Source organism: Urocampus carinirostris, chromosome 17, assembly GCF_059441175.1.
Source record: "Urocampus carinirostris isolate Australia breed hairy pipefish chromosome 17, RoL_Ucar_1.0, whole genome shotgun sequence".
Classification (NCBI taxonomy): Eukaryota; Metazoa; Chordata; class Actinopteri; order Syngnathiformes; family Syngnathidae; genus Urocampus; species Urocampus carinirostris.
The window spans coordinates 12,336,453-12,362,237 of NC_142365.1; the positions used below are offsets into that span (position 1 = coordinate 12,336,453).

Consider the following 25,785-nt stretch of genomic DNA (forward strand, 5'->3'; position numbering starts at 1 on the left):
AAAATGTTGAAAAAATTGTTAAAATGTCATATTGTCAGATATAACGAAATTGTGAATATGCTTAATTGCTGCTAAAATTATCGAGAAAAATTGTTCAAACCTCACATTGTTTATTTGCTGTTAATAGTGTCAATAAAATTGTTCAAACCAAATCGACTTTTATTTTGAAGGTCTAACCCGGATATCCGCCCCTGGTGTGGCTTAGCTGGGTTTACTTCTCTTCGGCTTGCGAACAGCTCCTGGCCGCAACCTGCTTGTTGATCGCCCCGCGCGGACGATCAACACATCGCCGGTTTATTATTAGCTCGCCAGGCACCGCGGGGCAGCTTCGGCCCGACGGGAGAAGTCGGCCAACGACGCGTCGTTTTGGAAACGCCGAATCTTTTTTTTCTCTCCCCCCCCCTCTCATGTAGCTCGATAGCTAGCAGCGTAGCGATCGCATCGTTTGCACTTCGCGTTTTTTCCCTTCCCCTTTCTTTGTTTTGTCCTCCGCCCCAACAAAGAAAACCGATCGTGCTAATCGTCAAAATTGAGGACTCATCCCGAGGTTGTCAAGCGGGCTCCCCCCTCCCTGCACCCCCGGTCACCCAGTGAATTAATGGCCGGAAATCCGAGGAGGGGCGCGGGTCTCATCGGCTTGATGAAGGACGCCTTTCAGCCCCACCAGCAGCCCCTGCAGCCCCACCAGCCCGCCGTGGTGGACAAGAAAATGGTGGAGAAATGCTGGAAGCTCATGGATAAGGTACAGATTGGCCTAGGATCGTTTCAACTGTCGCTTCACTTTGATATGGAAATAAAAACACAATCGTGTATTTCTTAAAAGGATAAATTGCGTCACGGATTGTTTTGTCGTTTTAACTTGTAAGATAACAATATCAAAAAAAACGCAGGCTATCAAAAGCATGATTGAAAAGACGCCAAAGTCCAGTCCAAAAAGACGTATTAAATTGGCTGAAAAGTGAGTTGTAAAAGCGTCCTTTTCATGACGTCTAAAAGACTTACTTTCGATAAGTTAAACACAACATTCACTACTTTGGGACTACATTTGCTCCACAGTAAACGAGTTAATTTGGATTACCTTGTGTGTGGTCCCAGCTCAAGGTTTCTTCATTTTCCTCATGTTGAGGTTTTTGAATTTTTCCTTGCCCTAATGTGGGATTTAGATCAGGGGATGGTGTATTAAAAGTCTATGGTCTGTGCAGCCCTTGGAGACTCCTTGTGACTAAGGGCTATGCAAATAAACATGACTTGACTTTTTTGGGACTAAATCATGTCTAAAACAGACCAGATTCAGCCCAAATCCAAAGCCCAAAAGACATTTATTAGAAAGGTCCAAGGTGAAAAAGCATCCTTTTCCAGACGTCTCAAAGACGACTACACTGAGACCACATTCAGCGAAATAAACACAATATTGGCAATTTTGGAATATATATTGTTTATGATAAATAGGCTAATTCTAGTAGATCCAGCCCAAAAGTCAAAGTTGAACGGTGCGTTTTTAAAGATGTCTATAAGATTGATAAATTGGGGCCACATCAGATGAGGAAAACACAATAAGGACTTCTTTTGAACTATATTTGGCCAATGTTCAGCTGCTCCTCTTACACGTTTGCACCACTCTACAGTACTCATATCTATGAATACTTGCATACTACTGCACTTCCATACAGTTATGGATTATCCTTTCAATTCCTATGCACTATTGCACAGTATCCCTATTCAGAGACTCCAATGTTTACTAGATACTTATTTTAACTTCACATGTATTATTTAGATATTTGCAGAAACTGCAGGTCAGATGTATCAATATTTCGTTCTGTATATTGTACATGAATGACAAAAAGTAGATCTAACTTAACAACCCAATAGTAGTCATAAAAACACAGCCCGTACAGAAAAAAATGGTTGAAAAGACACCTACAAAGGGTCTTTATTTGTTCAAAAGGCACAGTTGAAAAAGTGTCCTCTTCCAGACGTCTTAAAGATTAAATTAGAGTAGGTAAACACAACAGGAACCTAAACACAACCCAATTGTAAAACAAACCAGACCAGTTTTAGCCAAAATCCAATGTCCAGAAGACGTCCTTTTTTAGTTAAAAGGTTTAAAGACAAGTTTTGGGGGATAAATTGGGACCACATTAGACTGGGATATACCAAGCTAGGATTATATTTTCACTCAATTTGGACCACGCTATAACGGCTAAACACAACCCAATTGTAATTACTCTTATATTTTGACAAAATCATGTCTAAAATGGGCCAGACCAGTTTTAGCCATAAATCCGGTGTGCAGAAAAAAACCTAGCTAACCGTTGACAAGGTGGATACACAATTCTGGGTAAAAAAAAAAAAAAACACCTCAGTGAATTTACACGGCATCAGTAAGGGATGTTTTTCCTTCAGACTGATACCAACGATAGTACACAGTATTCAAGCTTGTTTTAGTACTGGATAGTTTGATCCTAGCATAACCGCTAACATGTGGCCGGCAGGAAAATGTATTTTTGTGATCTCTAACAAATATTTCCAGTTGCTTGTGTTAAAGAATCTTTAAATATTTTTACTTCGTTATCTAAGAAGAGGGGGTAGACTTTTGTAACCTGCAGTAAAAAAAATCAACATAATTGTTAGTATGTGGTCACAATTTTAATAGACATCAAACTATATTTGAAGTTTGGCGAATCATAATTCATAGAAAGAAGCAAATCATGTGATGGATTAGAGTGCTTACAACAAGCCGCTCATTTAACTGGCAAAATTCTTCCAAACCTAATACGGTAGTGAGTTGACTTGGAATTTAGTGTTTTTCTGTTCACTCAGAACATAAAAATGGACACAAATAAGAGTGTTTAAGTGTCTGAGTACACTGGTTATCGTCACAGGGGATAAAGAATATATGACTGCGAGTCTTTTTACATTGTCTATCCACATAGGTTGCTGCATTGTTCTACTACAGTACAATGACACTGATTGTTTGGCCCAACGATGGCGTTTTGCTTTTGTGTTAGTATTAAGCTAGCAGATGTTTCTACACTTGCAACTTCCCCTTTCCCCTCTGCATTAGGTGGTGCGCCTGTGCCAGAACCCCAAAGTAGCCCTGAAGAACAGCCCGCCATACATCCTGGACCTGCTGCCGGACACGTACCAGCACTTGCGCACCATACTTTCCCGTTATGAGAGCCGCATGGACATGCTGGGCGAGAACGAGTATTTTCGCGTGGTAATGGACAACCTGACTAACAAGACCAAGCAGACCATGAGTTTGTTCAAGGAGGCTAAGGAGCGCATGTATGAGGAGAATTCTCAGCCCAGGTGAGCATCGGACGAATCAACTTCGACCCCAAATAAAGGCTGAAACTAGGGCTGCACGATAATTATAGCAAAGGAAATAAACCCAAAAATTGGAGACTTGGAGCCACATAATATTCATCCAGCCGACACTACTTGTTAGGAAGATTCTAAGCATTTAGGTTCCTCATGAAAATATACTTTTCTGCAGAAGTAATACCACAACTTGGTTGTGTCACCTCTCCACCTCTTTGTAATGTGAGCAAGGAGCCAGAGTCCTAGGCTTGTTCAAAAAAAAAAAAGCATTTATGTTACTTATGGGAAGGTTTTGATTTTCTAAAGAAGTTGTAACACAACTTGGTGTTGCCTCCTCTCTACGTAGTAATGCGAGCGAGGCACTGGAGAGCTTGGCTTGTGAGAAGGATTCTGAGCCTGTTTATTACCCATTAGACATATAATTTGATTTTCTACAGAAGTAGTAGCACAACTTGGTTGTGTCTCCTTTCTACTTCTTCATAATTCATAAAAGGCTTTGCTTGATAGATACTAATCATTTATGTTCCTCATTAGAATATATTTTGATCTTCAACAGAAGTAGTAGCACAACTTGATCGTGTCACCTCTCCACCTCTTTTTAATGTGAGCAAGGAGCCAGAGTGCTAGGCTTGTTAAAAAAAAAATAAGCATTTATGTTACTTATGGGAAGGTTTTGATTTTCTAAAGAAGTTATAGCACAACTTGGTTGTGCCTCCTCTCTACGTAGTAATGCGAGCGAGGCACTGGAGAGCTTGGCTTGTGAGAAGGATTCTGAGCCTGTTTATTACCCATTAGACATATAATTCTATTTTCTACAGAAGTACTAGCACAACTTGGTTGTGTCTCCTTTCTACTTCTTCATAATTCATAAAAGTCCTTGCTTGATAGATACTAATCATTTATGTTCCTCATTAGAATATATTTTGATCTTCAACAGAAGTAGTAGCACAACTTGATCGTGTCACCTCTCCACCTCTTTGTAATGTGAGCAAGGAGCCAGAGTGCTAGGCTTGTTAAAAAAATTAAGCATTTGTTACTTATGGGAAGGTTTTGATTTTCCAAAGAAGTTATAGCACAACTTGGTTGTGCCTCCTCTCTACGTAGTAATGCGAGCGAGGCACTGGAGAGCTTGGCTTGTGAGAAGGATTCTGAGCCTGTTTATTACCCATTAGACATATAATTCTATGTTCTACAGAAGTAGTAGCACAACTTGGTTGTGTCTCCTTTCTACTTCTTCATAATTCATAAAAGGCTTTGCTTGATGGATACTCATAATTTATATTCCTCATTAGAATATATTTTGATTTTCAACAGAAGTAGTAGAACAACTCGACTGTGTCTCCTCTCTAGCTCTTTGTAATGTGAGCTATGGCTCTTACGAATGAACAAAGAATTGATTGATAAAGTCAAGCTCTCAACTCTCCAACAATACTTTTGAACCACTCATTTACCGGAGCTGTATAATGTTATTGAAATTTTAAAACACACACATAAGTGTATTTTTGTGTATTTTTTTCAATATATAATGAACTCAAAAAAGGTATTGGTTATCAGTATCGGTCTTTAGAAGCATGAAATAGTTTGTTGTTGCTAGGAAACGTTTATCGTTAAAAACACTGTGGCAAATGGTAAATGGTCTGCATTTATATAGCGCTTTTCAAGTCAATGAAAACCTCCCAAAGCGCTTTGCAATGTACTTCACCATTCACACACACACTCCCACACCAGTAGGGAGTCAGCCATGCAAGGCGCCTACCTGCTTATTGGGAGTATTCGGGATTCAGTGTCTTGCCCAAGGACACTTCGACATATAACACAGAGGAGCCTGGAATCGAACCTGCAAATGACAGTCACCCGATGTAATTAAGTTATTGGTCTTGATATCTTGAGGCAGGATCAGCCATAGAAGCAGGATTTTTTTGGGGGGGTATCTGTAGGAAAAATAGTTCTCGTGCATTTGAATTGGAACAATCTTTTGTGTTTCTGTTCGTAATTAATATTACATGTCGTCAAAAAAAAGTGTTTCGTAATTGGTATCCGTCTCTGGAAGCAGGATTTTTTGGGGGATCGGTAGGAAAAAAAACAGTGATCGAACATTCCTATGTGAAACAAGTTTTGGGTTTTTGTACATGATCATGACACAGCTTGCAGCCAAAAATGAAGTTATTTGTTGTCTATATCGATCTTTAGATGCTGGCTTCTATTGGTATCCGTCAGTATTAACAGTTATCGTGCAGTCGAAACAAGCTTCTGATTTCTCTTAATGGTTATGATTTATTTCAAATGTGTCAAACTCATGGCCGTGGGCCAATTGTGGTCCGCCACGTCATTTTAATTGGCCCTCGATTCAATGCTGAGAAAAACGATGAGCTCCATCGCATCAAACTATGACTTGGTTTTATTTATGTCCACTGGATGGCGCCAAAGCTAGGTGCCACTTGTAAAGCACTCACTGCAACTGTATTTGCTGCCTACCATTAATCAACCCGAGAACATTGGGTAAACCCATCCCGATGTTGATTTACTTAAAATATGCGCTTTTTAAGGGGTAGGGGTACCAGTAGGGGTCTGGTCTGGTCAGAAAAAATATATAGCACGTGGCTGTTTTTGCAGCAGTTTAAATAATATTTAGATAATATTTGTAATAGATATACAATCTAAAAGTGAAGTTCCTATATACAGGTAAATATTTTTGTAAGAAAAATGAAAATCAGACTTTTAAATCATTAAATCAATCATTTCAATTAGTGTTCCTATGCTATTTTTGTTACTTTCTAGTCTGCATGAGTTTCCCCCAAGTTAAATAAACTGTAATTGAAATTAATTCAATTGCAAATCTTGGTGATGGATATTTGGGGAAAAAACCCATCAATAATTGATTTTTTTATAAATATTTATATGTATAATCAAAGCTTACATCCCCAAATCACAATTTTGATCGTGAGGTCACTGAAAAGATCCATTGCCCTCTACCTAAGACAAACTTTTCATGCCATTTAATTTACTGGTCTGGTACCCATGAGAATTTTCTTTACCATGTGGCACATAAGCTGAAATGGGTTTGACACTCCTGATAGATAGGAGAAAAGGATAAAGGTAAAAGAAGGAGACATAAAAGAACAGAGGATAGAGCTAGAAGAGGGAGAGGAGAGGTGCAATAGAGGGAAGAGAGAAGATGATTGAGAATAGGATAAAAGTAGAAGAGAGAGGACAACGGAGAGAGAAGATCCCTGTCCAAATGTTTTTTCTACTGTATGGCTGCCAAGCTAAAACGAGTTAGACACTCCTGATTTAGGTAAAAAAAAATATGTCTGATTCCTTTTTCTTCCTCAAAATGACTACAAAGCGAAAGTCTGTCCTTCCTCCTAAGTCATGCGATTTCCCTCAGTGTTTTTGGTCACTTTCGAAAATGTCCGCCTCACATATCACATTCAACGTTCGTCTTGTCCGTTTAGGCGAAACCTCACCAAGCTGTCGCTCATCTTCAGTCACATGCTGGCCGAGCTCAAAGCCATCTTCCCCAACGGCCTTTTCCAGGGCGACAACTTCCGCATCACCAAAGCTGACGCTGCAGAGTTTTGGAGGCGATACTTCGGGGACAAGTGAGTTATTTTTACCTGCAGAAAAAGAAAAAAATGATATACCGTAATTTCCGCACTATAAGGCGCACCTAAAAGTCTTAATTTTTTTCAAAAGCTGACCATGCGCATTATAATACAGTGCACCTTATATTTGGATCAATATTAAGTCGCAACTGATGCAAGCAGCCGCCGACTAGATTTTCCCCCGAACGCGAAGTAGTCCGCGGTGTATGCTGGGATTTATATACCGGCGTTTCATTGGCTAACCAATGTGTCAATCATCATTTGAATCGATCACTATTGACTAAAGTTATTCGGAGGTAAAGGGGGCGGATCGTTTTTATCATTTACAGGCTCGCATAGGCTAAAGGGACAAAACAAAGCCTGAAATTGGTCGAAAAAGATGTGTCAATCATCATCTGAATCTATCACTATTGGCTAAAGTTATTTGGAGGTAAAGGGGGCGGATCCTTTTTATCATTTACAGGCTTGCATAGGCTAAAGGGGCAAAACAAAGCCTGCAATTGGCCGAAAAAGATGAATGTGAATAGCAAGTTTGTTTTACCATTCTGTATGTGTAAATATTTTACTTTCCTGGATTTACTACACTCACGGATATAAGAGGACCATGGTTGCACATTATTATTGAACGCAACGACTTTGGTGAGCTACTCCGGCTATATATTTTCCCAGTATCTTGTTTCATAGTGATTTCGATGTTTCTGTGATGGGTCTTTTTTTAAATTAAACTCAATTCCAAGTGTTTATTGTCATATGCACAGTAAAGTTGCGAGCAAAAAAAAAAAATAGAAACTAAGGAATGGTTGGCATTTCTTGAATCCCAAGACTTTAACCTTCCAAATGATATTTGGAACGATGCATTTGAGTGACATCGTACGGACACCGCATCCGCACGTGTCTATGACACGTATTTGCTTCTTTGCAAGCTTTCGGAATGTTAAGGGGCTAATAAGTTTGACTGAACTATCTGACTGTTTTGTCGACGTTCCCATTGTAGCGCCTTATAATCCGGTGCGCCTTATGTATGGAAAATATAGGACCAAAAAGTATCTTTTGGGGGTGCGCCCTATAACCCGGTGCGCCTTTATAGTGCGGAAAATACGGTAATATATATCCCTGATTGTGATGTCGCCCCAGGACTATCGTGCCATGGAGGACGTTCCGGCAAGCGCTGCACGAGTTTCACCCCATCAGTTCGGGCCTGGAGGCCATGGCGCTCAAGTCCACCATCGACCTCACCTGCAACGACTACATCTCGGTTTTTGAGTTCGACATCTTCACCAGGCTCTTCCAGGTCAGTTTTTGCAAAATTCATAATGGTGAAAAAACATCGAGGTCATAATTTCTTTGTTCGTGTAGCCGTGGTCATCTCTTTTGAGAAACTGGAACAGCCTGGCGGTGACCCATCCTGGTTACATGGCCTTCCTGACATACGATGAGGTCAAAGCTCGTCTGCACAGGTTCATCCACAAGCCCGGCAGGTGAGAAATTGTGTTTTAAAGCCATAACCAATCAACATGAGTACTATACTTTCCATTGCACGATACTTTGAAAATGATGTCCAAGCGTAAATGGTATAAAGTAACAATACTATATAAAAACCTTTAACAGCACAAAAAAATAGTTCTACTCTCACAACTGTTTCTGGACAAATGTCATGAGAATCCAACCACAAAAAGCAGCAATGTAACAAAATTATGAATACTATATAAAAATGCAAACAAGACAACCTAAAATAAACCTCAGTTGAGCAGATTAAGTGTAAACAATATTTGATTAGATAAATTATTAAGTACTGGTCTGTATAATCCTATGACCCACTAACAATATTATTACAGTGATAGTAAAATGTGAAGACTGGATCAAATCCAAAGACTGAAGTACTGTCTTAGTACTTGCTCAGTATCAATATCATCAACATTTCCATCTTCACCCCTAGCATAACTGAACTACACATAACTGAACCCTGCATGTAATGGTCACATGATTCAGGCATCATCTATTTTCTTCCACTGTTTCCTTCTCTAGTCACTCATGGTAGCCACTTGGCTGGAGGCTATGGATTGCCGATATCCGCTGTTGTTACCGCTCCTGCTTCGTTTTACAGCTTCACTCGTCTTCAAAGGCTGCTTATACAGTGATTGTTGCTGAGTCCTGCGACTTAGGCAATCCAGATATATTTCTCAGTTTCCTTCTTTAGCTACCCATTTTAGCCACTTGGCTGCAGGCTATGGCTGGCCACTAGTTGCTATTTTTGTTAGCCACTGGTTGTATATAAAGATTTGCCTTGTAATGTTTTACTGGCCTTTTTAAGTAGCCTTTCCTGCTTGATGCTAAAGTTAGCCACTAACTCTAGCTCTTACTAAGTCCAGGTTTTGCCCTTTTTAGCCGCTTCGGGTGTATCTATGACTTTTTTTGTCGTCGCCAGTGGGGAAAAGCAGCTGCTTTCATGTCCTCTAACTGGCTTAAATTTATCATTTGGAAGTAGGCTTCCGAATTTTGCCAACTGGTATCCTTTGGCCTTTATGTCTTCTTTGAATGCTTCAGCTCCATTCTAATCTAAGACAACCTTTAGTCGTCAATTCAATGGGGCAGCAGTAGCTCAGGAGGTAGTGCGCTCGTCTTGATCGAGAGATCGCAGTTCGAATCCCGGCTCCTCCGTGTTAAATGTCAAAGTGTAAAACACTGAACCCCCTAATGCCCCCAATAAGCAGGTTTGCGCCTTACTTGGGAAATGTGAAGCACATTGTAAAGCGCTTTGGGAAGTCATTGACTCGAAAAGCGCTATATAAATGCAGATCATTTCATTTCATTTCTTACACACTGTGACTTAAAGAAGTTAAACAGGCATGATAAACTGTGCGTCCTTTTTTCCCTCCCCAGTTATATCTTCAGGCTGAGCTGCACACGTCTCGGCCAGTGGGCCATCGGCTACGTGACGGCAGACGGCAACATCCTGCAGACCATCCCTCATAACAAGCCTCTTTTTCAAGCTCTCATCGATGGCTATAGAGAGGGATTGTGAGTACAGGCTTAGATTTGCCTTGTTAGATATCAAATTAGAATACGTGCCAAATAGCAGCCAAGTCATTCGCCTTAACACAAAAATCTGTAAACAAACAAGCAAGCAATGTGTGTGCGTCTCCAGCTATCTCTTCCCGGACGGCCGTGCGCAGAACCCAGACCTAACAGGCCTGTGTGAACCTTCCCCGCAAGACCACATCAAAGTGACGCAGGTTGGTTCCCGTTTTTAAGGAGACTCTCATGCACACGCTGTGGTGAACAAGTTTATTGGTCGTTTTTTTTAGGAGCAGTACGAGTTGTACTGCGAGATGGGCTCCACCTTCCAACTCTGCAAGATTTGCGCCGAGAACGACAAAGACGTCAAGATCGAGCCCTGCCGACATTTGATGTGTACGTCCTGTTTGACCGCCTGGCAGGTGAGAAACCGAAATATAAATACAAAAGCACATGACTTCCTCATGATTACCAGCGCGTATGATCTTAGGACTCAGAAGGTCAAGGCTGCCCCTTCTGCCGCTGCGAGATAAAAGGCACCGAGCCCATCGTGGTGGACCCTTTTCACCCTAAAGCCAGTGGGGGGGCCTTTGCCGGCTTCCACGGGGGGGCCAGCCGGGCCGAGGCGGCCGCCATCGATGAGGACGATGACGACCGTATGGAAGATCAGAACCTCGTCATGAGCAGGCTGGCCTGCAGCAAGGTACTTTTGAGGAACTATGTTGGAATGGCCCGAAGAACTTCGTTTAGGCCAGGGGTGGGCAAATCACGGCCCGTAAGGCTTTTTAATTTGTCCCGCCAAACAAAAATAGTAAAAAATATGATACAATGTTTACGGATCCCTGGAGCACCTGGGTCTTCGGAGCTCCACTCCTTTTGGTGTGCATTTTGAGTTTTTCTTTAGTACCGTATTTTCCGCACTATAAGGTGCACCTAAAAGTCTTATTTTTTTTCAAAAGCTGACCATGCGCCTTATAATACAGTGCGCCTTATATATGGCTCAATATTAAATCGCAAAGTTTCGCAACTTACGCAACAGCTGCCGACTCAATTTTCCCCAGAACGTGGAGTAGTCCGCGGTGTATGCTGGGATTTACCGGCGTTTCATTGGCTAACCAATGTGTCAATCATCATTTGAATCGATCGCTATTGGCTAAAGTTATTCGGAGCCTCGGATAGGCTACAGGGCCGAAACAAACCCTGCAATTGGCCGAAAAAGATGTGTCAATCATCAATTAAATCGATTGCTATTGGCTGAAGTTATTCGGAGCCTCGGATAGGCTAGAGGGCCAAAACAAACCCTGCAATTGGCCGAAAAAGATGTGACAATCATCAGTTAAATCGATCGCTATTGGCTGAAGTTATTTGGAGCCTCGGATAGGCTAGAGGGCCAAAACAAACCCTGCAATTGGCTGAAAAAGATGACTGAATAGCAAGCTTGCTAAACTACGCCATAAAGAAACATGTTTCATTAGTCTGTATTTGTAAATATTTTACTCTCCTGGATTTACTACACTCACGGTTGTAAGAAGACCATGGTTGCGTATCATTATTGAACGTGAGAACTTAGGTGAGCTATGCGGCTTTATATTTTCCAGGTATCTTGTTTTAGAACGATCTTGATGTTGCTGTGATGAGTTGAGTGAATTAAACTCAATTCCAAGTGTTTGTCATATGCACAGTAAAGTTGCGAGCAAAAAATAAAATAGAAACTAAGGAATGGTTGGCATTTCTTGAATCCCAAGACTTTAACCTTCCGAATGATATTTGAAATGATGCATTTGTGTGACATCGTACGGACACCGCATCCGCACGTGTCTACAACACGTATTTGCTTCTTTGCAAGCTTTGGGAATGTTAAGGGGGTAATCAGTTGGACTGAATCATCTGACTGCTTTGCCGACTTTCGAATTGTAGCGCCTTATAATCCGGTGCGCCTTATCTATAAAAGAAATAGGACCAAAAACTATTTTTTGGGGGTGCGCCCTAAAACCCGGTGCGCCCTATAGTGCGGAAAATACGGTAGTTAAAAACGGCAGCCCAATATATTATTGTGCTTCAACTGAGTGCTTCTCCCATCACTTCACAATAGGTTCTGTACTGTTCTGTGGGAGGTGGTTCAGCCAATAGCATACCTGTATTTTCATGAGGCAGTGACGCAAAGCAGCATTTTCTTTGACTAATAGCAGACAGGCATCTTAGAGACGTAACACATTCATAGGCACAAAAAGTTTTTACTGCATTGGTCAAGAATAACCAGGAGCTCACTGAACAGGACTATGAGAAGCAAGAATCGGTGAAGGATAAGCAGTTCCTGAACATCGCCTCAGTCTTTGCTACACTGCAAGATAGATATTACTTCTTTAAGTTACCATTTTGTACAAGAGTTGTTCACGTGCCTAATAATTACCAGGTAACTAAGCAGCAAGCATCCCATCTCCTGAAAAAGACAAAAGACAAAAAAAGTCTGAGTTGAATGGTGGAAGTGAAACAAGAAGATGCAACATTCAACTGATAAAAAGGGAGAGAAAAAACAGGAGAGGGGGATTTGAGAGATGAGGTGGCCATATTGTTTTTCGAACACAGACCACAAAACATGCATAAATATTTTCCAACCACATTACTTTGTTTTAATGTCGATTCTTTTTGAGCATGCAAAATAATATGTTAATGTGTGGAATGTACCTGAATTAAAGAATGAGGTTTCTGCAGGTGGAGCGTCCAGCATCTCCCGTGTCACAACTGCCTCCGGTTCCACCCCGACTGGACCTCCTTCAGCAGAGACCTTCCAACTCACACAGCCAGCTGGTCCAAGGAGCCTGCTCCAAGGTCTTGTTTATGTCGGCTAAACACTGTCCACTCCAGGGAAAAAATAACATTTGGACTGCTGAAACCACTCGTTAGCTTTGCCTGGAATTGTAGAACAACTCCCCTGCCACTATCCAAAAAAGAATATACAGTGGGAAATATCCCGAGTTTATAATTAAAAACATCCTCTCTTTTTTTGCCACAAACAGATGGGGGCCACACACAGGGACAAGCCTCTCCCGCCGCCACCTCCCCCGGAGCGCCCTTCCCTGACAGGAGCTGACTCCCGGCTTCAGAGGAGACCACTGCCTTCCACGCCCGACTCCCCAGCCTGGGCCGGTAACTACATGGTCCCACGGCCTGTGTGCAAGGCACTTGCCACATCGCAAAGCGGCGGCGCTGAAGCAGGCAAAACCCAAGTGGCCACTAACGCCATCTACTGCCTGGCCGCCAGGTACGGCAAGTCCATGCAAAGTTTGGTATGCTACCAACATAAACTTAAAAAAAAAAAAATCACACCTCAAATGATAGGGAGCCAGTGCAGGTCAACTAAAATCAGGGTAATGTGATCAAATTTGTCCTAGTTAAAAGCTTCGCTGCCGCATTTTGTACCTGCTGAGAGACAGTTAAGAGTAGTACATTACAAAAATTTATATGGGGGGGCGGGGGTAACAAAGCACATGAATTAAGATCCCAGCATCAGACTGGGACAGCATAAGTCAAGTCATGTTTATTTGTGATGCCCTTAATCACAAGGAGTCTCAAAGGGCTGCACAGACCACAGATTATTACAAACCACAGAGTATTATTACACCATCCCCTGATCTAAAACCTACATAAGGGCAAGGAAAAACTCAAAAACCTCAACATGAGGAAAATGAGGAAACCTTGAGAAGGGACCGCACATGAGGTCATCCCCCTTCCAGGATGACCAGGCTGCAATGGATGTTGCAATAACAAACAAGACAATTTTTGCAACATTGTGAAGATAGATGTTGTAATGGTGGTCTGTGACTCCCTTTGAGACTGTTTGTGATTAAGATCCGTACAAATAAACATGGCTTGACTTGAAGACCCCAGGTTTGTTTTTAAAGTTTTGGATTTGCATTGGATCAGGTCGCTGCCCACATCGGCAGTTTCCAGCAGGGAAAAGTTGCCCACCGACTGCGAAGAGAACGAGTACATGAGTCCCACCTCTCTCCCGGCGTCGGGGCCCCCCTGGATCATTACTGGCTCCCTGGTGCCACCCCCGCCGCCTCCCATGCAAGCAAACCATCACAATGACATTGGGTGAGATTCAGATCCATAGTATTTTAGTATTACCTTGATTTCTCTTTCAGTTAGCTTATTAATTTTTTTATAAAGTGCTTTGTTTCTTTTTACCTAAAAACGAACCTAAAGTTGGAGTGGGGGTTATAAACAAGGTTTTACAGTACACTACCATATTTGTGTAATGATTGATCAGTAGAAAAACATTGCTGACCACAATGGCTAAACATTAGATGCATGAGTAATCGAGCCAGGCGCTGAGATCACCTAATCCTAACCATTTTACCAACAGTGATATATTTTACATATGAAAAGGCATTAGACTCGATCCAGTTATTACACTATTTTTTATTGTACAAGGGATGTTAAGAGAATGGAGAAAACAAGACAGGAGCGCAAATAAGCATGACATGGAAACAACTCTTTGGTGTATCCGATGATGAATCGGACTCCAAAGGACGTTACTTTGTACTTTATATGTTGGTATTATGTTCATAGTTTATGTTGTCATTGATTCTAATCATTCAAAAGCGGTTGTCACTTACAAGGCTTCAGTTTAAACTGAGAAAAAGTGAAACAAAATTTCATAGCAATTTTTTAATCCAAAATTAAAGGTTTGCATTTTACACAAGTGTGCGTTATACACGAATACAACATTCTGTTACAATCCGCATTAAGTGATATACCGCAAAGTAGGAATGATAATGCGTAACAAACTTAATCAATTTACTTTTGCGGATTACGGTTTCCTTAATCTGGGTTATTTTGATGCTGCAATGCACTGTGGGACAAACACACACAGACTCGTAAACCAGAGTTAAAAAGATACTTGTGTATTTATTTATCTGGGACATTCCCATTTTATTTTCCTGCACCAACGGCAAAAATGCACTTGTTATATCCATCCTTATAAAGTGGAAGTCCAAGCTTCTGGCAAGCAACATTCGAGCTAACTAACACACAAGACGAGGCAATGAAGTAAACAAACACAGTTCTTTTTGGAATTTGGCGAATGATGTGAATTATTTAATCCTTTATTTAATGTCAAGTTAAATGTGTAAATGTCTATTTGCATGATGACGTCACACATACTTTCCAATTTGTGTACAGGTCATTAGTTTGAGATATGTAAACGAGTCATTCGGATTGCTCCAATAAGCAAAAGAATACTACAAAACAGTTAACCCCTTCAGATATTCATAGTAACCACAGTAGGGCAATAAACCTGAGTTTAAAAGTATATACTTTTAAATTATGCAGTACTCACTTCAGCCACATGGTGGACTCTGACTAACTTTGAATCTAAGAAGTACTGACTTGATTTAGGAAGTGTGAAACTGTAAACAAATATTCATCCTGTGGTTCCAGCGTTGACAACGTCGACCTGGACTCTGCAGACCCTCAGGTGTACGAGGCCATGTGCAACATCCAGGCTCAGGCTTCTTCCTTCGAGGCCATCGATCACGGTACAGGGTCCCTGATGGTCATTGAGCAGGGGTGTCAAACTCATTTTAGCTGGGGACCACATGCTAGGGAAAACATTGTCATTGGAGAGAAAGAACGAGCAACAGAGAGGGTGGAATGGGAAAAACAGAAAGACAAATGGAGAAAGTAAGAGACAAACAAATGGAGAGAAAGAGTGAAGGGGAGAGGGACAGAGAAGAGAAAAAGAAAATTAGGCAGTGAAGGAGAGGAAAAACAAAGTGGGTGCAAACCGAGAGAGGGGAGAGAAAGAGACAGAGGGGAAGAGAGAAAGAGACAAAGAGAATGATACAAAGGATAGAGACAGGGGGAAAGACAGCTGTAGTTGCTTTGCAAGTGGAGCCTAGCTTTCAAGTGGATTCGTTTAAAACTGTAGCTCGTTTTTCCCCTTGCACTTCTATCGGCGTCACGCAGGCCAGAAAAAAAAAACCTTGGTAGGCATAAACCAGCCTGCGGGGCATGTTTGACACCCCTGCTAGACGTATTAGTATCAAAATTCTCAGTCAAAATTCAAAGCAAATTGTGTTTTATTTTGAATGTGTGTTTTTGGGTTAGATCATCCTCAACACTCCAACGTTGCCTACCAGGCTAAGGCCACCGACAGCTCCTTGGAGGACGCGTACGAGTACGACTGCCCTCGCCCGATGCTACCCCCTGCACCCGTCCGGCGTTCTTTAGCGGACGTCAATGGCCAATCAAAAGCCTTCAGCGCGCTTAGCATCGACGGAGCCGTAGAAGCCAGTACGTGACATTTATAGATTTCTTTCCTTTATACGGTAAACCCCGGTATACGAGATGAATCTGTTCTAAGGTCGGGATGCAAAGTGAAATTGCTGTATAGCGGGGGGATAGAAACTGATGCGTTCAGAACCCCTAGTACCTCAAATTAAAAGATCAAAATAACAAACAGTATATAGTAAGATTGGCATTTGATGTTAATGATGATTAAGACAATTTCATTTCCTTTGCAGCCACTGTGTACAGTGTTAAGGAAGTTCAAATTTATAGAGGGAGTTTGGAAGAGGATATGATACAATTATACATCTAAACTACCGTAAATTCCGGACTATAGAGTGCACCTGATTATAAGCCGCACCCACCACATTAAGAGGAAAACCGACTTTGTACTTACACAAGCCGCACCTGTATATAAGCCGCATGCGCCCTCATTAAAAAATGTAACACAAACACAAAATTAACCCAAACCCGACTTTTAAGTCCCGCGATTGAAACTAAATGTCCTTCAGTAAAGTACACAGCCCAAAAATCACAGCCGGCAAAATGAACGGAAAATGATACCAGTGCTTAAGGTTTGATGCAGACCTGCAGAGTCCGGGTCCCGTTGAAAGTAATCCAAGGAAAAAAGTGTATATTTCCAAAGGTAAGGGTGGGAAAAATATACATCCACTATTGTCCGCCGCATCCACAAACAGGTCGCACCTTTACCCCACTTCCCGTCACCCCGCGTTTGTTCTGCCCCTTCTTTTTTATTTGCCTGTGCAAAACACATCAGAATAAGTGTCTAAAATAAATACAAATAAATAGATTACAAAAATATACAGTTGCAAATACATATTATACATGGGTTACACATATTTACAAAGAGAGAGTTTTCAAAGCTTTAATAATAATAATATAACTTTCATCCCAAACGGGGCCTGTGACAGGGCAGTTAATGGTAGCAACACGCTCGCAACACAGTAAACGGGTCTGTTAAAAAAACATACCGTACTTGTAAAAATCACGGTAAACCGTTCTCATCTTCTTCATGTACTGCGTCATGTGCCTTTCTTTTTGTATTTTGCATGATGAGGGTATGTTTACGCTAATTTAATTTATGCACAAGCCAAGAAGTTGCAGTCTTCCTCAGCGCATATATTCCACCGGTCTAAATCTTACCTTTTGTACTCGAGCGCCGCTGGCGGCCGTTAGAAAAATTACATAAATTGGTCGCATCACTGAATAAGCTGCAGGGTTGAAAGTTTGGGAAAAAGGTAGCGGCTTATAGTCCGGAATTTACAGTATATATAATTCAAGATGATTGAGTTGTATATGTACATCAAGGTGCGACTGTGTACTAAAGTGCGTTGGGCTGTGGCTCACAGTTTGTAAGTTATTGTCCTGTGGTTGGGGGCCGATAATGAAAACGTTCTGTGGCCTGGATGATGGACTATGCTCTCCTCTTAACTCGGCTCGCATATATGAAATCCAAGTAAAGGACAGGGTTCCCTATGACGTATTACTTGTTACTTCATTGCTATCAACATCAGCCAATTGCTTCTCTAATTAATGATTGTGATTCCCCTTTTCAGGTGATTATAAACCTTACAAAAACAATGCAGCACCTATTTACCCACAGGAAAACAGACCGAAGAAAAAAAAAAAAGATACCTTTCATTGACGCGGGCAAACAAGAAGGAACGGGGAAACTGTTCACCCAATCAAACCAAATCAGATTGCAGAACACAATGCACGATGAGAATCCCCAAGTAGCGAATCCGTGATAGGTAAAAAGAGATAAAGCAAGGGATTACTGTATATACATTAAAGGTAAGATCTTAAACCCAAACCTAACTCGACCTGACCCGAATTAGTTTGGGCCAGGCTGGGCTTCTTTCCCGAGTTGTTTATTGCAAAAAAAAAAAAATGTTTCAGATTAATAACTTGCCTCACACTTTTTTTTCCCCAATCCATTGCTCCTCTCTCGCTGTTTTTTTTTTATCCACCACTTTTTTCTCTCTTGCATAATTGCTGGCAGCTGCCTTTTTGTTTATTCATCTCTACGCTCCTCTGAGCCGCTGTCTTTTTTTTCAATCCACTCGTCATTGTTCTTTATTGTCTCTCTGCCCCTCTCTTAGAACGTATTGCTGCTGTGGTTAATGGAGCAATTTAATTTCAACCTGAAGTGAACCCATCAATATAAAAGGCAACCATAAAAAAACTCTCTCAAATTATTAAAGGAAACAAAAAATTACCATATTTATATATCTAATATTCTCCCCCTCCGCAATAAGGCTGCCGACATGGAGCAGCAAGAAGTAAGATAAACTAAAAACAGGTGAACTGAAAAGGCAAACACGCACCGGTAAAAGTAAAAAACTCAATGTTATTCTTTTGCTCTTTGATCATATCCTAAGATTTTCCAGCTTGACTATAAAAATAACAATTTCATTCCTCTTCCCATTTATTTAGGCTGCACATGTCTATTTAAAGCTTTAGTGGGCTGCAGTATTTCTCCACGTAATTAGGCAAGTGTGCATCAAGATCTCACTTTCGCTCATGTTCTTATTCAGTGTCCCAGTGTTATTTCGTTGTTGAAATGCATTAACCGCTTCTCTTGAATTTGTTCTGATATAGGGTCGCATGATGAACTGATATCTAATCGCCATTGCGATGTGACGTAGTGATGTAATCACATAACACTGCGTTTTTTCCAAGGATTTATAGAACTCCTGACAAAGCTCCCCAGAGGAGGGCGAAATATACTTCTTTACAATCCTTTATAATTCACCTAAAATCTCAATCCAAGCCGTCCCCAAAGTAAATTGAATGCTGTTGTTTAGCCGTTTGGCAAATCTGGACGGTTTTGGTGTTTTTTTAAAAGGACATACTCTGTAGTTTCGACCCAAACGGAAATAATCACTGCAAATGCTACTAAAATAAGCGATATTAGTTGGAACAAACAGAAATAGTTTTTTATCTCACCTGAATTTATTATATTTTTGCATCCTATGCAAGATGAGTGTAGCATGGGCATCTCGGCTGGATAACAGCTGGGACAATAGCATGAAGCATTACCTGGTCCCAGGTCAAATTTGATCACAATCTGAAAAACATTTAAAAAAAAAAAAACATTAGTATTTTGAACATTTTTCTAAAGGTATGTCGGGGTGGCTGTTTGAAGACTCCAAAAAGACCAGTGACTGGTAACATCATGTAGACACATCTTTCCTTCTCAACAACATAACCCCTAAAATATGTCACTAGTATTAACCCTTGGATGCATAAGTGGGATCAAAAATCTTTGAAAATAACGTTGTAATACCGTCATATTCCAAGTAATCCTCTTAAAACATGTGTATGAAAAGATGACATTAGTATTTTTTTCTCCATAATTATCAACCCCACTCATGGAAGAGTATGTCATGCATCTAAGAGTTAAGAACTAACAAAAATCAAAACTAGCATTTAAAATGTACCGTCCTTTTGAAAGCGAGAATCACATCACATCGCCTACGATCTGAGAGTGCCGGTCTTCTGGTGATCCCAAGAGCAAAGAAGTGTTCTGCTGGTTCGAGAGCATTCTCCATCCGGTGACAATAACTGCGGGCCATGTTGGGTCAGGCTATGGTTTTCATGCCCGATCTTACCGCTAATATAAGTACATATGATAAAATAACTAATATACCAGTAAAGGAAAACCGATATTTATTTTACCTTTGGTGTTACGTGACTTGACCTGGTGCAGTGGAGTTTGCAAGTAGAGGGGGGATGACCGATTAGAAATTAAACTGATTTGAAACTTCAAATTGCAAAGCCTCTTCATTTTTTTTAATAATGCTTTTTATTGTCTATTGGTAATTACGCGAGGATAGCAGTATTGTATTTCTAAATTGCACATTTGATTTTGATGGTTATGTTTTTGCCTCTCCCCTTAAAAAAATGACTGCAAGATTTGGGACGCATTTTAGGCAAATAAGTACATTACAAGAAGGGGGGGGGGGCACTGAGATCCACTCATCCAATCCAATTAGTCTGAGTGTTTGGCTGGTTTTTTGGGTGGTTATAGTTTTCTCTGTGGGTTTTCATCATAGTTTCTCAGCAGTGAACATAAATTGTCTAATGAGCTTCAAGATACATAGTTTCATAGAAACCTACAGCCAAAACAGGTTCTGTTGGTGTAACACCACCGTGACTGTAAAAAGTAGCTAAGACACCATACTATGGGACCTTTTTAATGGGAATTAAAAAAAAAAAAAAAAAAAAGGCTACAATTTTTTTTTAGTTCAAACAGATATAAATATTATGTGTTCACTTTTATAAGACTTTAAAAACTGGATTTAAGACATTTTAATGCCAATTAAGGCCTTATATTTTGAATAAGGAATTCAACGCCTTTTAAGACTTTAAGGATCTGCAGGAACCATGTATAGATTCTGGACCGAACAGAGTGTTACATGAGTCACTTCGGGTTTGCATAAACAAGAATTGGAACCAGACAGAAAAGATTTGCATGTACTCATGAAAGAAATCATACGTGGCTGGCGAGCCATACATTCCCGACCCCTGTGCTAAACTGAGGTTGTCACACGTTTTTTTATATGCAGATTCGTTGGCTGCGGGCTCGGACATCGAGCGCCCGCCGAAGCCACTCCCGCGCCGCACCAACTCGGACAGACGCGTCCGGCCCTTAAACCGAGACCTCCCCTCGGGATCGCCAGAACAGCCGCCTCGGCCGTCCTCCTCGCACACACCGCCGCTGAGCGGCGAGATCGAGTGCCTGATGTCTCAGGGCTACTCCATCCAGGATATCCAGAAGGCACTTTTGATCGCAAGGAACAACATGGAGACGGCAAAAAACATCCTCCGGGAGTTTGTGTCGGTGCCCTCTGCTGCGCACATCGCCACATAGGCCAATCTCCCTCTTTGCCATTGACCGGCTCTGGATATTATTCCCGCTTTGTCCTTTCCTCCGGAAGCCTTCGAATGTTGGTTAAAGCGTATGCTGTGACCAGCTGAAGAAACCACGTCGACTGAAAGTGACGCTTGCCGCTACATAGCTCAAACTGCTCGAATAATATTTGGTACAATAGTAATAACGAAGAAAGTTGATGATGACTCTCGTCTGGGATGGGCATTTAGTCCTAAATTGAAGTAATTTATTCTCTCCTTTGGCAGAAACAAAAGCTCACATAAACACTACTGTTTAAAAGTTTGGGGTTGCTTAGAAATGTCAGGTTTTTTAGGGAAAGGCACTGTTCTATGAAGATAAAATGAAGTTAATCAGAAAAAACATACCTTGTTAAAGTGGTGAATTAATATTTTAGTTGCAAATGTCTGCAATATTTACATAGTTGTATAGAGTCCTATTTCCAGCAAGCACCACTCCAATTTTCATTTTGTTCGCTAATTGCGTTAGAAGGCTAATGGATGACCAGAAAACTCGTGTGTTAGCAAAGTTTAACAGTTAAGCTGTTTAGAGACGCTATAAAATTGACCTATATTTAAGCCCTGCAACATCCACCGCAGCCTGGTAATTTGTGGGTGTAATTCAACTTTCAGAATGGCCAGATAGAGAACTTCCGTGTGAAACTCCGCAGTTTATTCTTGTTCTAAAAATGAAGGCTATTTTATGCGAGAAATTGCTAAGAAACGGATGATCTCCGACATTAATGTGTACTAGGGCTGCACGATATTAAGAAAAAACCTAATTGTGATTTTTCAGACCGGTATTGCAATCTCGATTCGATTTTAATAATAGGAAAGCGTAGTGTGTGTGTGTGTGTGTGTGTGTGTGTGTGTGTGTGTGTGTGTGTGTGTGTGTGTGTGTGTGTGTGTGTGTGTGTGTGTGTGTGTGTGTGTGTGTGTGTGTGTGTGTGTGTGTGTGTGTATGTGTATTTGATCCCACTTATGAATCCAAAGGTTAGTACTAGTGACATGCTTTAACCTGCCTGCGAGCTGTCAGACTGTTGAAGCAAAGAGGCGTCTGTATGAGCTCATCAATCACTATATGGTCCTTTCGGAGTCTGCAAATGGCCACTTCTGGATACGCCAAGACATACTCTTGGAAAAATTTGCAAAATATTGATGTTTAGCTTTTTCAGATAGTGATCAAATTTAACCTGGGACATGTTATTGTCCCAGCTGTTATCCAAATAAGATGCCCATGCTACACTCATCTTGCACGTGATAGTAAAAATATAACAAATTCAGGCGAGATAAACCTATTTCTGTGTGTTCCAACTTAGATTGCTCATGTTAGTAGCACTAGCAGTTATTTCAATTTGGGACAAAATATTAGAAGATTACCTTTGAAAAAAGACCAAAACCATCTATATTATTGGAATGGTTTAGCAACAGCATTCAATTTACCTAGGATTTGTATTGAATTGAGATTTTAGATGAATGTTATGGGATTATTAAAAGGTGATTTTTATTTTTTTATTTTTTTTTAAACAGTTCTTTATTAGGGTTTGCTGTCTATAAATCATTGGAAACAAAACGCAAGTCACATCCCAATGTCAATTAGATTTTGGTTAACCGTGCAGCCCTAGCGTGTACCGTTCCCTTCAGAGAAAAGCACAAACAGAAGTGGTACATTAGAGTGTCTAGTTTGAGAAATGGACGCCCTGCAGGTCTTCAGCAGTTTTGTTAAATAATACTCCGGTGTCAATATGAACAGTGAAGAAGCGACTCAGAGATGCTGGCTTTCGAGGCAATGTGGCTTTATCGGAGACTGGTCAACTAAAGAGATTGATATGGGCAAAAGAACAGACATTTGACAACTATTTTGATTTTTTTTTAAAAGGAATTTTCATGGAAAACTATTTTCTTGGTGACCTCAAACTTTTGAAAAGTGGTGTTTTTTCCTAATGTGCTTTACAGCCTGTTATGTGGAAATACGTTTTTTACATTCACGCTTATTCACGCGATTTTTTTAACTTTCTCAGCCTATTCAGGTACCGACTACAGTGACTGTTTATATGCAGGCAAGAATCTGATTTGATAGACAATATTAGTTTTTAATAGCAGTCTTAATGATCGTTTACATGCCTAAAGACAAACAAATATTCCCATACACATGGCGTTTGAGCATTCCGATGACAATAGCGATGCATCGCGACATCATCCTGTAAATAGACATTGTTAATTCAATATTGTCATCAATTATGATTTCTTTAAAGTCACTCCCTAAATTTAACAAAGTATTATGCTTTTTCTCATTAGGCGCTCAAAGTGAGCCCCACTGCTGCTTTTCCTGGCATTTTACAAGATGCCAAAAGGAAAGGCTTACACCATATATGGGTGGACACAACTGTGGAATTCTTGCCGTGAGAAAAACTAAAACACCCATGAGAGCTGGCTTTTTTAGCAAGTAAGCCGGAGTTAGCGTAGATCATCTGTCTCTTCTTGAAGTCCCACAATGCTTTGGAGCATAAGTAAAATATTCTGAATGAAGGGAACAAAGCAATCAGGCTATTTGAAAGGCGTATTTATGCACGAGTGTTAAAAAACTGAAAATACAAACCCAACTATTGCATTGAGAAAACTTGCAGTGGGACTACAAATTCAATTGGATTATTGTTAGTGTTTACAAAATCCGAATATTGGCGATAGTTTCAATCTGATTAATTCCTGCATATAAATGAATCCATTATCCACTTGTTTTTTTTTAAATTTTGAAACGGCTATCGTATATGTATGACTTTTAAAACATATATATATATATATATATATATATATATATATATATATATATATATAGGTAGCCTATTTAAGCACCACCATCACATTACTTTAGCGGTTTTTAAATTTTCTTTACACTTTATTTGATCGTCTATGGCATTACATGCACTTTTACTTTCTATTTGCCCATCCCTAATTTCTCATGTCAACTCAATTCATGTCAACTCAATTTTCAGCTATTCTTACCCGAAAAACATCAAGAGTGAACACATTCCAGTCCCGACAAGGAAGTTGCCAGGTTTCCATACTTGGATGTTGTCAATTTTGTTCTGTAAATGTGCCTTTTGGCAGGTTTGCTCGCCCTTTTGAAAGACATTCTTGCTCCTGTCACAGATGGTATTAATACAAAAAGAGATTAACACTCCAATACTTTCAATGCTAGTACTAAAGAACTGATGTTGTAGCACATTGACTTCATGTTATGAATTATCACGTTTAAGGCCTTAAGAAGGACTTTAAGGGTTGATGATGTTATTTAGGAGCTCAACTGGAGGGACCTTGCATGATTTGGTTAAAAGCACTGCGCTCCATTTTGTGTCTTGAGATTTTTGACACTCCAGTCTCTTCAGACATGCGCCCCCTTACCATCTCCACAAGCCTGGTTTGCAAGGCAAGAACTGACTTGAATGAAACAGATGCTTAAATATACGTATGCTTTGTTTAAAAGTATTTTAATGCGCCTTTTTCTCACTCGCCTACTAAAATATTTGTCGCTGCTTTGTCCTCTAGTCTTGTAAATATGGATTTATTTATTGTCTTTTTAATATCCTCGTTCGTTGTGTTGCCATTTTTTCATGCCCAAGCCATTAAGATTTTTAATTAAACAGTATTTTCTTTAAAATGTTTATGCGTATGTTTCTGTGACCGTGCATGAAATTGAGAAGAAAAAAATATCCCTAATAATTGGGAATTTAAAAATTGACCAGAAATAGGAATCGTAAATTAATATTTTGGTTTCAAAATTGGGCCTTTTGACAAAAGCATATTTATTCTCATCTTGCACATCAAGTTTTACACTGTCAACAAAAAAGCTTTAATTTATTTACCATTTAAGACGATATCATTATGGCAATTTAACAGTATCCATATTAACGAATAATTTTCATAATTGTTGAATTAACGCTGAATAGTTTAATCAGTCCATTTTGAGAAGGGTTCATATAAATTGTTAGCATTAAGCTAGGTAGGGCTGGTGATTATTTCGTTTGTCTACCTAATTCACTTTATTACACTATATCACCATTTAAATTAAATCACGTATTATTAGGTATATTGCCAACCTTCATGATTTAAGTTTGACAGAATTTACACGGGTTGTTTAAGATAAGCAACATATTTTCAGTTTTATCCCTTACTGTCGAGCGCCATTTTGAAGAGCTCAGGAGCAGCTCGGAAAGTTGCAAGTTATTTTGAAATAATTCTGTAACTATTTTTGTTTCGTTTTCAAAGCATATTCCTTCCCGAATGCTTATTTTTGATGAAAAGAAAGACTCGTTTCTAGCAGTTACAAATGGATGCATAAATTCTTACACCTGCGGTAGAGCGCCATTTTGATAGACACATTCAGAAATCGCTCGGAGATTTGGATGTTGTCCGTGAATAAGTTTTGGATGGATCAGTGAAAAAAAAATTAAAACAAAAAACACAAAAACATACATATAGAATTATAATCAAATGCCAGGAAAAAAAACGGTTTGACACAAAGTTCATAATTGGTTTAATATCAAGTCAAATCAATTAACATCGTCCTTTTAAGGCCTGCTGTTGGGCACCGTCTTGATTGAGGCATTCAGGAGCAGCTCGGAAATTTACCTAT

At 40.2% G+C, this 25,785-nt stretch overlaps 1 protein-coding gene and 1 long non-coding RNA gene across 3 annotated transcripts; one reads left to right on the plus strand and one right to left on the minus strand.

Moving 5' to 3' along the window:
* The first annotated feature begins 204 nt into the window (after window positions 1-204).
* On the plus strand, window positions 205-22,103 carry LOC148349240 (E3 ubiquitin-protein ligase CBL-like). Of its 2 annotated transcripts, XM_088320987.1 has the most exons (16): window positions 205-742; window positions 3,065-3,312; window positions 6,780-6,926; window positions 8,064-8,220; window positions 8,286-8,407; window positions 9,810-9,947; window positions 10,075-10,162; window positions 10,235-10,366; window positions 10,435-10,647; window positions 12,657-12,773; window positions 12,962-13,206; window positions 13,869-14,042; window positions 14,479-14,481; window positions 15,348-15,487; window positions 16,059-16,244; window positions 20,831-22,103. In XM_088320987.1, the coding sequence occupies exons 1-16, from the start codon at window positions 599-601 to the stop codon at window positions 21,133-21,135; spliced, it is 2,559 nt and encodes an 852-aa protein (XP_088177113.1). In that variant the 5' UTR covers window positions 205-598; the 3' UTR covers window positions 21,136-22,103. The 2 variants fall into 2 exon arrangements, with proteins under 2 accessions (XP_088177113.1, XP_088177112.1); XM_088320986.1 differs by lacking the exon at window positions 14,479-14,481 and having other exon boundaries at window positions 15,390-15,487.
* LOC148349241 (uncharacterized) lies at window positions 14,350-25,653 on the minus strand. Its single transcript, XR_015847271.1, has 4 exons — window positions 25,500-25,653; window positions 24,156-24,293; window positions 19,209-19,329; window positions 14,350-15,498 (listed from the first exon to the last, which is right to left on the minus strand). It is a non-coding gene; the product is annotated as an uncharacterized LOC148349241 (long non-coding RNA).
* Between the last annotated feature and the right edge of the window lie 132 nt (window positions 25,654-25,785).